Here is a 16,123-nt window from a genome sequence, read left to right as displayed (position 1 = left end):
TGAGTAAAGTTATATACTTATCTACCATCTCTATACATGTATTTGTTATATTTAAGATCATTTATCGTTTATATTTATATTTAGAGCTGTAATGCACTCCAGAATCTGTCAGATTGATGAGCTGTAGGCTCTAGATCAGTCGTCTGAAGTGTTGTCATACAGTGTTATGCTGGAGTTCATCAATAGTCTTACATTAACTAACACAGACTATATCTGAAGTGTTTGGAAGTAATTCGCGTTTTCCTCCTGTTGAAAAACGTCATAAGAGCAATGTTTAGTGGCTCTGTGTGTTACAGCAGTGTTTTTAAAAGACTAAACACTTTATTGATATAGTGTACAAACAAACACAAGTGGTCAGAACACAAACGAGTCGCAGATGATGAAGTATTAAGCGTTCTCTCAAAGTAAAGTGTGTCTGAACCAGGTCCAAGCTAAATGCCAGCAGGTGTCTGTAGCTCCGCCCACTCTCCGCCTCTTTGCCCTAGTTTGGTATCCCGCCGTGGGTGTGATGACGCGCAATCAAAATGGCGATGGTTGGCGCGCCTACTTGTGGCTTCTTTGGCGCTCTTTAGAAACCTATAGGTGACGTCACGGATACTACGTCCATATATTTTAGTCTATGGTATTATTTCACAGTCTGTGGTATTACCTCCCTGCCTCATCATCCCTCCTTTTTGCTTAATACAAAAAAAAAAAATCTTTCAGGAGCCATGCTTAGTTTAAATAAGATCACCATCATATTTACACTTTAGCTTTGTCGATTTAGCAAAACTCACTGCGTGCCAACACTTTCGCACAAAAGGCAGTTACGCCGGTTTCACAACGCAAGAGTGTCGAGTGGGCAGCGCATATTATTTGTCATGCATGTTCACAACCAGGACTAGACTCACACGGAGAGTTGAAGCAGGAGCGGTGTGTAAGACGTGTCTTTGTTCTGGGATCACCACTCTTAATAAATACACTTGCATATAAAGAAAATCATATCTCAAAGCATTTACTGCGGCACTGGCCATTTTTACTGGAGAAAGTGTCCCTGTAAATGGCGTCTAGCGATGCCTGGTCTCTTTAAAACTATACAAACCATTGAAAATATATTGTAACAAAGAAAATAGAGGATAAAACGAATATTAAGACAATTAATTTTAAGACAATCAATATTAAGCTTATTGTTACTCGTTACGTTGTGATTGTGAGTGACAAGTTGGCATCTTTATCTACCACGGCTAATTTGTTGGGCGGACGAGGCGATATCGCCATCTGCAGGGTGCTGAAGGTACTGTATGCTGTTTATGAGCTAAATCACATGAACGTGAATTAGCAGCTTGCCTATTACCAGGTGTTTAATTAGCAACATGTGTCTACAGTGTCTACTTTGTTTGCAACGATCCACGAAAATAAGTGCTTTTAAGAATTTATCATCAAATTTGAGAAAACACATTGAAGTAAGAGTCTATTTAATGTTAATTTGATGTGAATTTAGTGAATTTAATACAGTTACTGATATGGCAAAAACCACAGCGACATGACATGACTATTTGTGATGTATGTTTCATTGAATTTAATGTGTAGTTTTACAAAGTTGAAAAATAACACTGCTCCTCTTTGTTTAATTTTAATCAAAGAGCTAATTGCACAGGTGTCAAACTCAGTTCCTGGAGGGCCGCAGCTCTGCACAGTTTAGTTCCAACCCTAATTAAACACACCTGATCAAACTAAGTGAGTCCTTCAGGCTTGTTTGAAACCTACAGGTAAGTGTGTTGTTGCAGGGTTGGAACTAAACTGTGCAGGGCTTCAGCCCTCCAGGAATTGAGTTTGACACCCCTGGCTAAAAATGACCAAGAGGCGACACTCAATAGAACGTTCCATTGCAACAGCAGCGCCCAGCAACAGACCCGGATTCCGCCATTTTGGAGTGAAATCGATCGCCCGTCCATTGGATCAAATTACTGTCGCGATGGCAAGCAGCTGCTTTGTTTTTTATTTATTTATTTTAAAAGTGCATTAAAGCTGACATACAACCTGAAAGACAACAATACAACACTTACTATCACAATCATCAGCACTTTTAATAGTTCATTTTACAGACTTATAATATGCTGCTGTTCTATTGGAGTTTTCATTCCAAAATGGCTGCCGCGCCATCTAGTGGCTGTTTCCCAAATTACACTAGAGTGTCGCCTCTTGGTCATTCTAAGCTCTTTGTTTTAATACAGAGAAAACATCCCAACCAATTAAAAAAAAAATACTAAAATTAAAAGTATTACCCCCCTTTGAGACTGAGAGGTGAATCATGTGAAAGTCAGCTCTGATTTTTATTTTATTTTTTTACTACGTTTTACTACTTTTTATTTTATTTTTTAATTTTTGAAAAATTGTCTTTTTTGGACATTTGAGTTTGAGACTTTTTGTTCTATTTTTTTTAAATCTATTTTGTTCTGCCATTTTGAATCATTGAGGTGTTCAAGTTAATTTCTATATCAGGAAATCAAACCTTTCTTGGTGTACTTTGAGCCGACATTCAGTATGAGTAAAATACTTCAGTCCGTTTAAAATTGGATACTTTAATACTTTTACTCAAGTCTTATTGGAATTGGTGACTTGTAACTCGTAATGGAGTGATGTTTACAGTAAGGTATCTGTACGTTTACTCAAGTATGGTTTCCAGGTACTCTTTACACCTCTGCTGAAAACATGTTTCAATATCATTTACCAGGATCGTATAGACCATTGGTTCTCAAACTGTGGTACGTGTACCACAAGTGGTACACGGGCTTCCTTGTAGTGGTACACGGAGGAATGAAATATCTCATGTACATGCTACAAATAATTCAAAATTTATTAAAAATGATGTATATAATATGCCATATATTATATATAGGCTATATTTCTGATGTAATCTGCCATGTTTTTTAACTGTGCAGTGCTGTAGCTGCTTTACTGGGCCTACTACGCTACTGTATTTCAATACTGCTCATTTTGGTGGTACTTGGAGAGACAATTTTTTGCTAAGGTGGTACTTGATGAAAAAAGTTTGAGAACCACTGGTATAGACCAATTACCATGTTTGTAAACATTCAGGATGCGCACGCAGGGAGGTGACAGAAAAAACCGGGAGCGCTAGCATTTACAGCGAGGGAATGACATCAGATGCGGTGCAGAGTTTGTTGTTGTCTTAGAAATAGGATATATTACTTACATATTATATATATTATTTACATACTGCTTTCAGCATATTATAACAGCTCGTCGCCCAGTGATAAGCACAGTGATTCGGCAAAATTCACGAAGTTAAAGTGAGCGGCGTTCATCTGACAGCTCCATTTGCGATAGCACCCACCCAATGGATATTGGATAATGACCGAGCATCCAGCCCGAAATATACAATCTCAATGAAGCTCCGAGTGATTTTACAAGAGAGAAGTTAAAGGTCTACAAGTCTTTGGATGCCAACAATAATGTTCTATGTGGTCATGTGCAGTAAATAATGCTCCATGATGACCAGATTCAACACTATGTAGTGCTAAAGATCGAGATTCTGCTTAGCCAAAGACAAGGAAAGAAGACGTTAACGTTATACAAGCTAAGGCCTAGGTAACTAATCACCAACACACAAAACGGCGGGATAAGTGAACGAGGTAAAGTCAGTTTTATATTCGCACATTCAGACTTTCTCCTTAACAATATAATTTCATGAAAGTATTATTTGCAAACTCTAAATAGCGAAATCTTATTAGCAGCCAATGACTATCAAAGTACAGCATGTTCACAGTCAAATAAACAGTGTTAATCTTGTTTTCAAGTCACACTTGCAGGTTATTTCAGATGGAATATTCAAAGTGCAGTGGTAAACACTATAGGGAGTTTGTCATAAGTTGTCACTGAATGAATGTGTGAATACAAAAACCAACTTTACTTTAATAAATGTACCTTTCTATGGAAGCATATGAGTAGCATAATTCAATACAAAATGTAATATGCAAAATGGCAATGCAATATGTTAAATGGCAATGTATTTCTGTATTTGAATTTGCATTTTCCAAGAAATATGAGCAACGTTTGGTGCAGAATGAAAATGTAAATTAAATTACATTGTTTGCATTTCTCATTTCAAACACTGTTTTAATTTGTAAATTGTATCCACATTTTAAAGCTTTATAAGTAGCAAAATTAAATTGAAATTGCTATACACAAACTGAATTTGATGTGAATAAAGTACAAGCAGAAACTGTAGCAAATGATAATTTACATGTTATTTGTCCTAAATGCATTTACACTCGCGTCTAGGAAACGCAGGATTACATTTTCAGCATATCAGCATGGGATGTGTGTAGCAAAATTAATTTTGAAATGTAATACGCAGAACGATAATGCAATATGTAAAAGGCAGTGTATTACTGCATTTCAGTTAGCATTTTCCAAGACATATGTGCAATGTTTGCTGCAGAATGAAAATGAAAATGAAAAAAAACATAATGCATTTTCATTTAACACATCGCGACGAATGAAAGCCGATTTGAAATTGAAAATGCATTCTGGCCTGGCCACGCCCACAGACGGCCACCGTTGCTGCAAGGCGGGTTTTAAGTTATGTCGTCACAGCTGCAGTGAGGACTATTTGGGATATTTGGCAGCATAAACATGGCGAAGTCTGTTCCTCAGCGGCTTCGTGAAGCTGCACGAGCCCTCGAGCTTGAACTGGGAAATACTTTAGAAAACCAATCACCTCCTAGCTCAGTAAAGTTGGCTTAAGGTTTGATATTCGCGCACGCAGTTTTAGGGATCTTTAACATGTAAATGATCATTTTGCTACAGTTTCTGCTTGTACTTTATTCACATCAAATTCAGTTTGTGTATAGCATTTTCAATTTAATTTTGCTACTTATGAAGCTTTAAAATGTGGATACAATTTACATATTAAAATGTTTGAAATGAGAAATGCAAACAATGTAATTTAATTTACATTTTCATTCTGCACCAAACGTTGCTCATATGTCTTGGAAAATGCAAATTCAAATACAGAAATACATTGCCATTTAACATATTGCATTGCCATTTTGCATATTACATTTTGAATTGAATTATGCTACTCATATGCTTCCATAACTTTCTCGTTTCATTCTTAGCATTCAGTGTCCGCAGTTTAATTCGCCATATGTAACTGTTTTTGCTGAAATCATTGCTGCAATCTAAATCGAGTGATGTGTCTGATTCAGCATAGCGTGAACTGACCTGATATGACATGAGCACTGCAGAGTCCAGCATTTCTAATTAGCTCCTCAATTCATTCAGCTCATTTAGCCAAAGACGTCTGCAGTCGGAATTAAAGCAGTGTGTGGTGTATGGTAAAAGCTATGTTTTCTATTTTTGGACTCGAATTCGGCAACCAACCGCACAAAACAACATCTTTCCCATTGCAGTCTGTCCTTTTTTTGCAACCGGGGACCTGTGTGACGTCATGTGTGACGTAGGTTGGTAATCGGTCTATAGAGTAGGTTTTACAACCAGTAACGGTTGACTACTATATAGAAAACACAAATACTGTAGTAGTCAATGGCAACAGTTTTCCAACATAAAAATTCTTCTTTTGTGTCCACCAGAGGAAAGAAAGTCATGAACACATGGTGGCAGATTTGTGAATTTTGTGGGTCTGCCTCACGTCTCACCAGGCTCTTCTGCTTGCAGATGTTCTCCAGCTCGATCTGAGCGTTTTCCAGCTCCGCAGCCAGAGTTTTCTGAACACCTTCAGCCTCCAGACGCCGCGCTTCACTGTCCTCCAGCTGAAAAACACACAGACATCAGCTACAGGACGAAGCTAAAATTAATATTCATCATCTACAATAATATGCTAATTGCTGTTAACTATTTCCCTGCCATTGAGGAGATGCTTTTACCCACTGGACGGGGTAGGCGGGTCTGTGACAGACCAGGTGGCTGCCGGCCCTCATCGGACTACATCTATATCCCCCTTTCAAACATGCAAACTCCACACAGAAACGCCAACCGACCCAACCGAGGCTAAAACCCGTGACCTTCTTACTGTGAGGCCACAGCAATACCAAGTTGCCCAACCCAAAATTAAAGACACAAAATCAAGTCCTGTAGTCTGAACAACACAGCGATCTGCAGATGTTCAATGTCATTTACTGTGAACTAGGCATTAACTGTTCACCTTAAAGGGTCACGAAACACCAGAACACATGTGTTTGAGCTGTTGACAGTGGTATATGTGTCCCACACTGCTAAAAACACTATTAGGACACCTATATTTCACTAAAAAGTGTAAATTGGTTGTTTTTGCGTTATTTCAAGCAAATTCGTACTTCCGGTTTGAAACGAATATTTGAAGCTGCGTCACGGCCATGACATAATAGCGTGTATTCCAGCGTGCAGACTGGACGTCTGTGCCAGAGTGTGTCTTATTACGTCTTACAGTGTGATGCATTAATGCATGAGTAAAGCTTGGTTCAAACCAATCAGCGCACTCTATTGTGCAACTTCATTAATATTCATTACTGTCACAGTGTTTAGACACAGAGACGCCACGTTGTGTTGGCAAAACAAGCGTGAAGTGTTGCTTTTATAGTTTGCTGCAGTTCAGTTTCGTTTTCATTTTCTCTCTGTGAGAGCTCAGAGTCACGTGTGGATTAACAGTGTACGCGACGCTCCACAACAATAACTTACGTGTCTAAGGAGGATTATTGTTTACCTGAGAGCTGTTCTCATCTGCAAATGCTGAGATCCGGATTCGCTCCTCTTAATAAAGACGCGGCTCTAGTTGCTGGTGATTGTCCTGTCTCTACAGATTTGGTAAGTGAGCGACCAGTGCTCTTTGTTTATTCAGTTTGTTCGTATCCAACTAAGTTAACTATTGCACCGAGTGTAAACATGTTAGCACCACAACCAAACTTTAACCTCGTGTAGGATTTTCACCGCATTTAGTGACCGGAATAACATTTTTTTCTCTCATTCGCCGTGTGGTATCAAACATTGCATGAAAAATATTTGGTTCCTCTAATCAAATATCTCATTTGTCGCAAAGGGCATGAATGAATTCCCTGAATGAAAGAGCCAAACTGCAGTTAAAGTCCAACATTTAATCATTTGGCAAATAATTCGACTACAGATGTCCATGTAAACACAATCCCTTTGTCCCGTGTTTGTGTGTGTGTGTGTGTGTGTTTTGCCTCTGAAATTCAGCGCGCTCCCAAATAGACACTCCCACACCATCCCACTTTAGTTCGTCGACACTCCCCCCTAAACAGAGCTGGACACGCCCACTTTTCTGACTTTTTTTCAAAGTAGAGGTGTGAAAACACCCTGCTGAAACGAGGGGGTTTCATGGCCCTTTAAAGCGGTAGTTCACCACAAAATGCAAATGTACTTATTATTTACTCTGTCTCAAGTGTTTCCAAACCCTAATGAGCTTCTTTCTTCTGTTAAACACTAAAGAAGATATTCTGAAGAAAGCTGAAAACCTGTAACCACGCAAATACTATATTAGTCAATGGTTACAGGTATTCATCATCCATCAAAATATCTTCTTTAGTGCTCAACAGAAGAAAGAAGCTCATAAAGGATTGAAACAAATAAAGGCTGAGTAAATAAATAAGCAAGCTTGCCTTGCCTGAATGATGACAGCATTTTCATCTTTGGGTGAACTGTCCCTTTAAGACTAGCAGACAATGTGAATGTTCTCATGTCTGCTAAAGGTTGAGGCTGGCGGTGTGAGCTGTGAAGTGGTGTATCGGTGTGATCAGAGCAGTGCATGCTGGGATGTGGAGCACCTGGCAGCGCAGTCTCTGCAGCTGCTCCTGGGCTCCGGGGTCATGACCCTGACCAGGCTGTTCAACAGTGGACAGGAGCAGCTGAGCGTCACTGAGCAGGGCATGGGTTCGCTTCAGGTCTCGCCTCAGACGCTTCTCCACGTCAAAGTCCCGGTGGCCCACCTGAACAACACATAGAGAGAGAGAGAGAGAGAAAGAGAGAGAGATAGATAGAGAAAGAGAGGGATTATTATTATAATACAGCATAATTACTTAAATAAATATATATATATATATATATATATATATATATATATATATATATATATATATATATATATATATATATATATATATATTAGGGGTGTCACAATTTCGATTTTTAATCGAAATCGATCGAAATTTATGCTCAATTTCGATTATCGAATCAAAAAATAGAATCGTCGATGCTGCCACGCCCCCATGTCACGTCAGCTTGGCTTGCCAAGCGGGAAAAAACAGGCTTGTTGAAGTGCTTGTTAAACTGCAGAAGCAGGAGACCCGTCGACAGAGCTTAAACCCTCTCCTCTTTCAATGAAGTCACCGGTGTGGAAGCATTTTGGATTTCCAGTGAGTTATGTTGACAACGTTCGTGTTGTCGACAAAAAAAACACAGTTTTGCAAGCTCTGCTATGTGCGTATTACGTACGGTTCGTCCGATAGACAACACCGGCATCGCGATCCTCCGCCCGCCCCGTTGCAAATCCGCTCGCGAAAAGTACACACTCAGGCCCTGTTTACACTGTCTTTGTTTTAAAATGGCATTTTAGAACGACAACGATTTGACATCCACAGTGGCGTGTAGCATTTCTGAGCAGCCCTCCTTCCTCTCTACCTCTGAAAATGCACATCACGTGACCACACAGACACAGACGCACACACAGCCATGCGCTCCAGACAGCAGGTCCAGGTAGAGGATCAGTAGACTGCTTCAATCTTTCACTCACTTGTACTTAGTCATTTTAGCGAACACCTCAGATACTGTTGGCTGGTTCCTGTTGGTTGTGCGTCTTGTTTTACCGACGCCATTATAACGACACAGATCACTGCCTATTCACAAGTCCCGCAGAAAAAGTGATTGACAGGTGGTAATTATGTGTGTATCTTGCCTTTATTCATTTACTGTATGATTTGTTTATGGGTAAAACAAAGACCAAGCAGGTCAGGTAGTTTAAACGGTAGGCTACAAATAATTAATTTGTTATTAATTAATTAATTATTCATAATCGAAAATCGAATCGAATTGTGACTTTAGAATCAAAAATGTAATCGAATCGAGGATTTGGAGGATCGTGACACCCTTTAATATATATATATATATATATATATATATATATATATATATATATATATATATATATATATATATATATATATATATATATATATATATATATATATATATATATATATATATATACACATATATATATAAACATAATAGTTTTAATAACTCATTTCTAATAACTGATTTATTTTATCTTTTATTAGCACATAATATTAGGCTAGATATTCTTCAAGACACTAGTATTCAGCTTAAAGTGACGTAAAATAAAGTAAAGTTAGGGTAATTATGCAAGTCATTGTATAACAGTGGTTTGTTCAGGAGACTGTCAAAACTAATATTGCTGAAGGGGGCTAATAATATTGACCTTAAAATGCCTTTAAAACAATTGAAAACTGCTTTTATTCTAGCCAAAATAAAACAAATCAGACTTTCTCCAGAAGAACAAATATTAGAGGAAACACTGTGAACAGTTCCTGAAACTGTTCAACATCATCTGGGAAATATTTAAAAAATAAATACAAATTTACAGGAGGGCGAATAATTCTGACTTCAAGTGTATATTTATTTATTTTTTATATTAAATATTTTTAGTGATGACAACAACCAATTGTGATTAATTGCATCCAAAATAAATGTTTGTACTAAAAAAAAAAATCAGTTTGGCTACTATGTATTGTGTCTATATATTATATATATGAGCAACATCACATGAGTAGCAGTGTGATATGGCTGTATATCGGCACTGGTGGGAGGCATGCGTTGGAATGAGGCCGCAGGCTGAGTGCCTTAGTGCCCCCACCAGTGCCGATATACAACCATATCGCACTGCTACTCGTGTGATATTGCATTTATACAACAGTTTGACGGCATAACTGTGTATATAAAAACTAAATCAAACATGAAGAGTCTCAAAAACCCTTTTGTATGAGGAACTACTTTCTTCTGCATTCAAATCATAAGCTGACAGTTAAACAGTCGAGCGTGCATCTTTTAAACTTTAGATCTGTAGTGTCTGCTTTCTGCTGGCTGTATGTGGGCGGAGTAATACACAAAGGGTAAAGAGGCTGTAGGAGTGATATTGCAGAATATCGCATGGCTATCAGCCAATCAGATTTGAGAACCAGACAGAACTGTTGTATAAATTATATATATATATATATATATATATATATATATATATATATATATATATATATATATATATATATATATATATATATATATCAAGGCTCAACAATAAGGACTGCCCAATGGCCCGAGAGAGATGTTCGTGACAGTAGAGAGAAACGTCACTGGCCCGATCAGACCAGTGCTGCTTTGTCACTAAAGTTTCATTTGCTTGCGACTATTTGTCACTTGCATGCAAATACAGTCTTAGAATCGAGAAAATCATTTTTGCTTTAATGTTTGTGAATGCTGCCTTATCTGTGAAGTCGTAAACACCATTTTGCTTTTCGGTTCCTTTTATCTGATTGGATGTTGTGAACACGTTATTTTTTTTCCACAACCTGGTAAAAACCAGTACAGTGAAGAGACGGCAACATGACGGCAACATCAAATTAATGAGGCTAAAAGAAAACGTCTGTTTCTAACGTTGTGGAAGCAGATATTTACATGGGTACAACACAATAAAAAAAAATGAAGAGATGTTTTGTTTAGTTTTCCGTCAGCTACCTTTTGTTTTGCAATAAAATACCTGCAAAAAAAAAAAAAATTAAATACTAGAATAACATACATTATTTTGACACATTATTTAAAATATGTGGCTAAGAAATAGCTATTTTTTATTGATTTATTTTAGTAGGGCCAGTGAAATTTTTGGCAGGGCAGGTAAAAATCTGAACCACTGGTCAAGTCGAGCCACTAGAAAATGTCCTTAGCGTTGAACCCTGTATATATATATATATAAAGTTGTATGTATATATAAAATACACACATGCATGTGTATGTTTACGAATATTTTAGCTGAGTTTAACACACACACACACACACACGAGCCACAGCTAGCACTCTACAGACTGACAAACACACTCCCAGGGCACTACATTAAGGCTGTGAACATAACAAAATACTAGTGCCATGACTGGATGGTATTTACAGCAGTTGATGTCTGTTCTCACATTGGATCCCTGCTGAAAAATCCAGCTTAAACCAGCCTAGGCTGGTTGGCTGGTTTTAGCTGGTTGACCAGGCTGGATTTAAAGGGGTTTTTGCCATTTCCAGGCTGGTTTCCAGCCATTTCCACCCTGGTTTTAGCTGGTCAGGCTGGAAAATGACCAGCCAAATCCAGCTAAAACCAGCTTGACCAGCCTGGTTTAAGCCGGATATAGCTGGTTTTGGCTGGACTACCAGCTTGGCTAGCCTGGTCAAGCTGGTTTTAGCTGGTCATCTCCCAACCTGACCAGCTAAGACCAGGCTGGAAATGGCTGGAAACCAGCCTGGAAGTGGCCAAAACCCCTCTAAAACCAGCCTGGTCAACCAGCTAAAACCAGCCAACCAGACTAGGCTGGTTTAAGCTGGATTTTTCAGCAGGGATATAATTTAATATTTGTGACAATATATATTTTGTATATAATGTAACATTCTTGTTTTGGAGTCCAGACACTAGTCCTGTCTTGTCTTGTATGTTGTACTCAGCTCGAGTTTTCTCAGGCCAAGCACTCATCCTGTCTTGGTCGGTGACTCTTGTTGTTGTTATGAGTGTCTGTGTGCTTGCTTGCTCTTGTGTTTGTTGTCTGTGACGTGCAGTTCTTTTCTAGTTGCTTTCAGTTTCAGTTGGCGCTGGGATTGGAGCATGCACGTCGCATGTATTAGTGCAAGGTAAACGCTTTCATTTATCGTGTCTTATGTCTCGTCTTGGTGTTGCGTAGAGCACGTGGCTCTATGTTTACATGTTGTTCACGTGCTTTAGTGTTGTGTTTCATGTGAACACCCGCTTAACGAGTTCTCCCATTGGCTGTGTGTTCTAGTCTGGTTTTATGTGAGCACATGGCTTGTTTTGTTTGTGTCATGCGCTCTCCTGTCTATTGTCTAGTTCCACCTTCGTAGTTAACCCGTTATTAGTTTATTATGTTCACCTGTGGACGAAGCAGAGGCGCAGTAGGTAGTGCTGTCGCCTCACAGCAAGAAGGTCGCTGGTTTGAGCCTCGGCTCCGATGACGTTTCTGTGTGGAGTTTGCATGTTCTCCCTGCCTTCGCGTGGGTTTCCTTCGGGTGCTCCGGTTTCCCCCACAGTCCAAAGACATGCGGTACAGGTGAATTGGGAGGGCTAAATTGTCCGTAGTGTATGAGTGTGTGTGTGAATGTGAGAGATGGGTTGCGGCTGGAAGGGCATCCGCTGAGTAAAAACTTGCTGGATAAGTTGGCGGTTCATTCCACTGTGGCGACCCCGGATTAATAAAGGGACTAAGCCGACAAGAATGAATGAATGAATGAATGTTCACCTGCTAATTATTTCTCCTTATAGTCTCCTCATGTCTTTTTTAATGTCAGTTTTTTATTTATTATAATGAAACCCTTATTATTTACTGCACTTGACTCCTCGCTCCCCTTCCCTTCCTGAAACCGTGACAATAACTAAAACTTTAAAGTTTAAAGTATAAATTTTTGTAAATACTCTATATAATAGTATACAACATAACAAATCAAAACAATTTGAATAGGATTTTATTACTACTACAGATATCGTGTGTGTGTGTGTGTGTGTGTGTGTGTGTGTGTGTGTGTGTTTTACCTGTTCACACAGTGTGGCAATCAGCCCCTCTAAGTCATGCTTCTCATGAACCACCATCTGTTTCTCCTCATATTCCTGCTCCAGTTGCATCTCCAGCTGTCGGAGCTGCACACGCACACGCACACGCACACACACACACACACACACACACACACACACACACAGAGAAGATGTTTGAAACAGGTCTGTAAGGCAGAGCTAAAAATGTTTCAAGAGTTCACACTTAGCTGATGATTGATAATAAAGCTAGTTTGGCGTGCTGTCCCGGGAGAGAGCCCTGAGCTTATAAGATCCTCGAGCCCTGGGCTCCCTCCCATTGCAAGGCGAGAGGGGAGTTTGAGCTCAGGTAGATCTCGATGACTCCCCCTCTTGCTTGTTGTAGCTAAGTGTCAGATATGGATGCTGAAGGTGTTGTCAATCAGAATGCACTTGCTGAACTTGTTGGGCCGAATTCTGTCAGGTTCGTGCTCCGATTACAGCTCTACTGTACGGTGGTGAGACGAGTTGAGCCAGTATTGTCCCTCACCCGTCTCTGTGAGGACTTCTGCACGTCCTCCAGCTCCTCATCTTTGTCCTCCAGCTCCTTCTGATGAATCTGCTTCATCCTCTCCATCTCCATCTCGAAGCGCAGGTGCATCTGCAGAGGTCAGAGGTCAATCAAATATTACATAATATAATCGATAGACTTATAAATATTCAACGATTGAATAAACCCCTTTTTCATTGAATCTGTCTCTAAGGGTGCTTTCACACCTACACTTTTGTTTCAGAACGTGTCTCGTTTGCCCAGTTAGCGGGGTTTGTTTGGCATATGTGAACAGGGCAATCGCGCTCTGTTCCGTGCCAAAGTAATTGATCCGAGATCGCTTGAATGAGGTGGTCTCGGCTCGATTGAAACGAACCCTGGAGCTGTTCGATTGCAGTGAGAAAGCGTTCCGATCGGAGCGCGGTTATATCACAGTGTTTTATGGATATGTAATAGGCTTACGGCTATATGAAGAGAGAATTATGAGTAGGGCAGGAAAGTTTCGCGAGTCTCCGGATGCCCGCAAACGAGTGATGATCTCCCGGTAATCTCGCGTCTCCCTCCCGGTCCTCAAATAGGCATCGTCGCGCACCCTTCTCACCCCTCCCCACCGCATCTCTCCTCAGACACGTCGCGCGCACACCCTGTCAATCACCACCAAACCACCACCTCTCCTGACAGCTGAGCGGGACGCTGCAAAATAAACCCTGACACTCTGACCAATGTGAGGAGAGTTTACTCGCACGTGACTTGTTTTAGCTCTTTTGGTCCGATTAGAAACTTTGCAGTGTGAAAGCGAACCGCACCAAGAGCAAAGAGCAACAATGTAACATTTGTAGTCTCTGTTCAGGAACAACTGAATCGATTCAAAGGTGTGAACTCACCATAAGAGTCACTTTAATTACTTTATCAGGGTATATGCAGGAATCCTGAAGGTCATTTCAATACCTTTTGAATACTTTTTAAAGAGCTTCTCAGAATATTTGAAGACCGCATCGCCACTTCAAGTTCTAATCAGTATCAAACCTTAAGCTTAATAAGCAGTAGTTAATGAACAGTTGTAGTTCAATAAATGGAGCACAGCCGTGCAACAGAACACAGATACGCTCAGAAGAAACAAAGCTTGCAAGAATAAATTACGCAGCTGTTTTCAGTCACAGGCTTCAGACACTGTCTAAGCTCATCTTTCTCCAGCCAGGAGTACACAAACTTTCATTTTCCCATTTTGCTGTGTGTTTTGCTCTACTGCAGAGCTATTCAATTAGTTTGTCATGGGGGCCAGCTCATGAAGAGCATCCCAAATGAGGGGCCGGAGAAATATGACTTGCAATATAAGTGATGATGACATTGTGATATCTCAGCACTTTATCATGTCCTCCAACCCACCAGGGGGCGCACATATTGCCCTATACTCCTCAACATTAGATGGCAGTAGTGACTCTTGTTCCTCTAAACTCTCCTGTAATCAGCGTAATCACCACCACCTGTTCTTTGCCCTATATACGCTTATTTCACACGGCCGCCATTTTAAAGAATCAAAGCGAGGCTGCGGTGGGAAGAAACCCGGAAGTATAGGACCAGCACTGTAAACATTGCAGTAACATGCCATGTACTATAAACCTCCAGCTGTTGCAGAGATTTCAAAATGTAGAAATGGTGTAACCATCACTTTAATATTATTCAGTACGTTTATTTTAAACAATTAAAAGCAATTTAGCATCAAACAAGTTCACAATCTCAGTGATTCGCTTAAGTGTCCTCCTAGGCTTCAGCTCATGGCACTAGTTAACACTGTGAGGACGCTTTCCTGCTTCAGTCTATGTAACCCGGTGAGTGATAACACTGCAGTCCTCTGCAGCACACCCTCGTGTTGACTGTAATAGTGTTGTCCTGGTACTGAAGTTTTAAACCCGGCTATTTCCCGCTAACATGGAAGCGCTGCTGAGCGCGGATGACTCGACTGATCTTCACGGCTTCGCGCTTCAGTCTCCGTGTATCTGTGCTTGGTTTGCGCTCAGTTTACCGCTCTTCACCCAGTGCAAACACAGACACACGGACTGGAGCGCGAAGCAGCCGTCAAGATCAGTCGAGTCATCAAGCAGATCGCTCGGCTCGTCTGTGTTTGTGCTCAGTATACAGCGGATGGTGAACTGATGACCTTCTCGGCCAATCACAATCATTTCTGTTGAGCACGTGAACACAATGGCAAATCAGCGCTGTTTCAAGAAAGCCATCAACATTGAATGTTAGCGCGAAATTGCCGGTCTTTCTTTTAATTCAGTATCGTGACGAGTCTAATATAGTGAAAGAATCAGTTTATTAACTCTAGTTTGATAAATGGCATCTAAAACGTGTGTTTGGGAAAGAAAACGTTAGCTAACTAGTGCTATTTCCCTTAACTTAGCTGAAAATGAGCTCAGATATCCCTTTTTACATTCACCATTCATTCAGAACGGACCTTCGGGTTACCCGGAAGGCAGAGAAATTATAAATTTGTGTCACTTTATCTTCGCTGATAAGATATACAGCCAGTTACACAACATTCCTATGTAACTCCCAATGATATTTCCGGGTTTCTTCCCACCGCATCCTCGACTTCACTTTTGAAAATGGCGGCCGCGTGAAATCAGTCTATAAGACTGCTTTGTATCCTTCTCTATGTTCCGTCCTGAACCTAACCTTATGCTGCCTCGTCCAGTTTCCATTTAAGTTTTTCTCAAGACTTTTTTGCTTGCTATTTTGCAGTTTGATTGTTCTGAGACCCTTGTATCTAT

The 16,123-nt window shown here is 40.1% G+C and overlaps 1 protein-coding gene across 6 annotated transcripts in view; it reads right to left on the bottom strand.

Annotated features, from left to right (window-relative positions):
• myo18b (myosin XVIIIB) overlaps positions 1–16,123 on the bottom strand; it is a 673,005-nt gene that overhangs the window by 584,312 nt on the left and 72,570 nt on the right. For 5 of the 6 annotated variants that reach the window (XM_073915215.1, XM_073915216.1, XM_073915212.1 and 2 more), the window contains exons 32-35: positions 13,350–13,460; positions 12,824–12,928; positions 7,785–7,946; positions 5,664–5,777 (exon numbers count right to left, since the gene is read on the bottom strand). In XM_073915215.1, coding sequence (XP_073771316.1) covers positions 5,664–5,777; positions 7,785–7,946; positions 12,824–12,928; positions 13,350–13,460 — 492 coding nt within the window. Of the gene's footprint in view, positions 1–5,663; positions 5,778–6,114; positions 6,170–7,343; positions 7,947–12,823; positions 12,929–13,349; positions 13,461–16,123 lie in introns of all 6 variants that reach the window. The other variant, XR_012386577.1, reaches the window with a different exon arrangement.

Source organism: Danio rerio, chromosome 10 (genome assembly GCF_049306965.1).
Source record: "Danio rerio strain Tuebingen ecotype United States chromosome 10, GRCz12tu, whole genome shotgun sequence".
NCBI classification, from domain to species: domain Eukaryota; kingdom Metazoa; phylum Chordata; class Actinopteri; order Cypriniformes; family Danionidae; genus Danio; species Danio rerio.
This window is presented reverse-complemented; position numbering and strand designations above follow the sequence as displayed.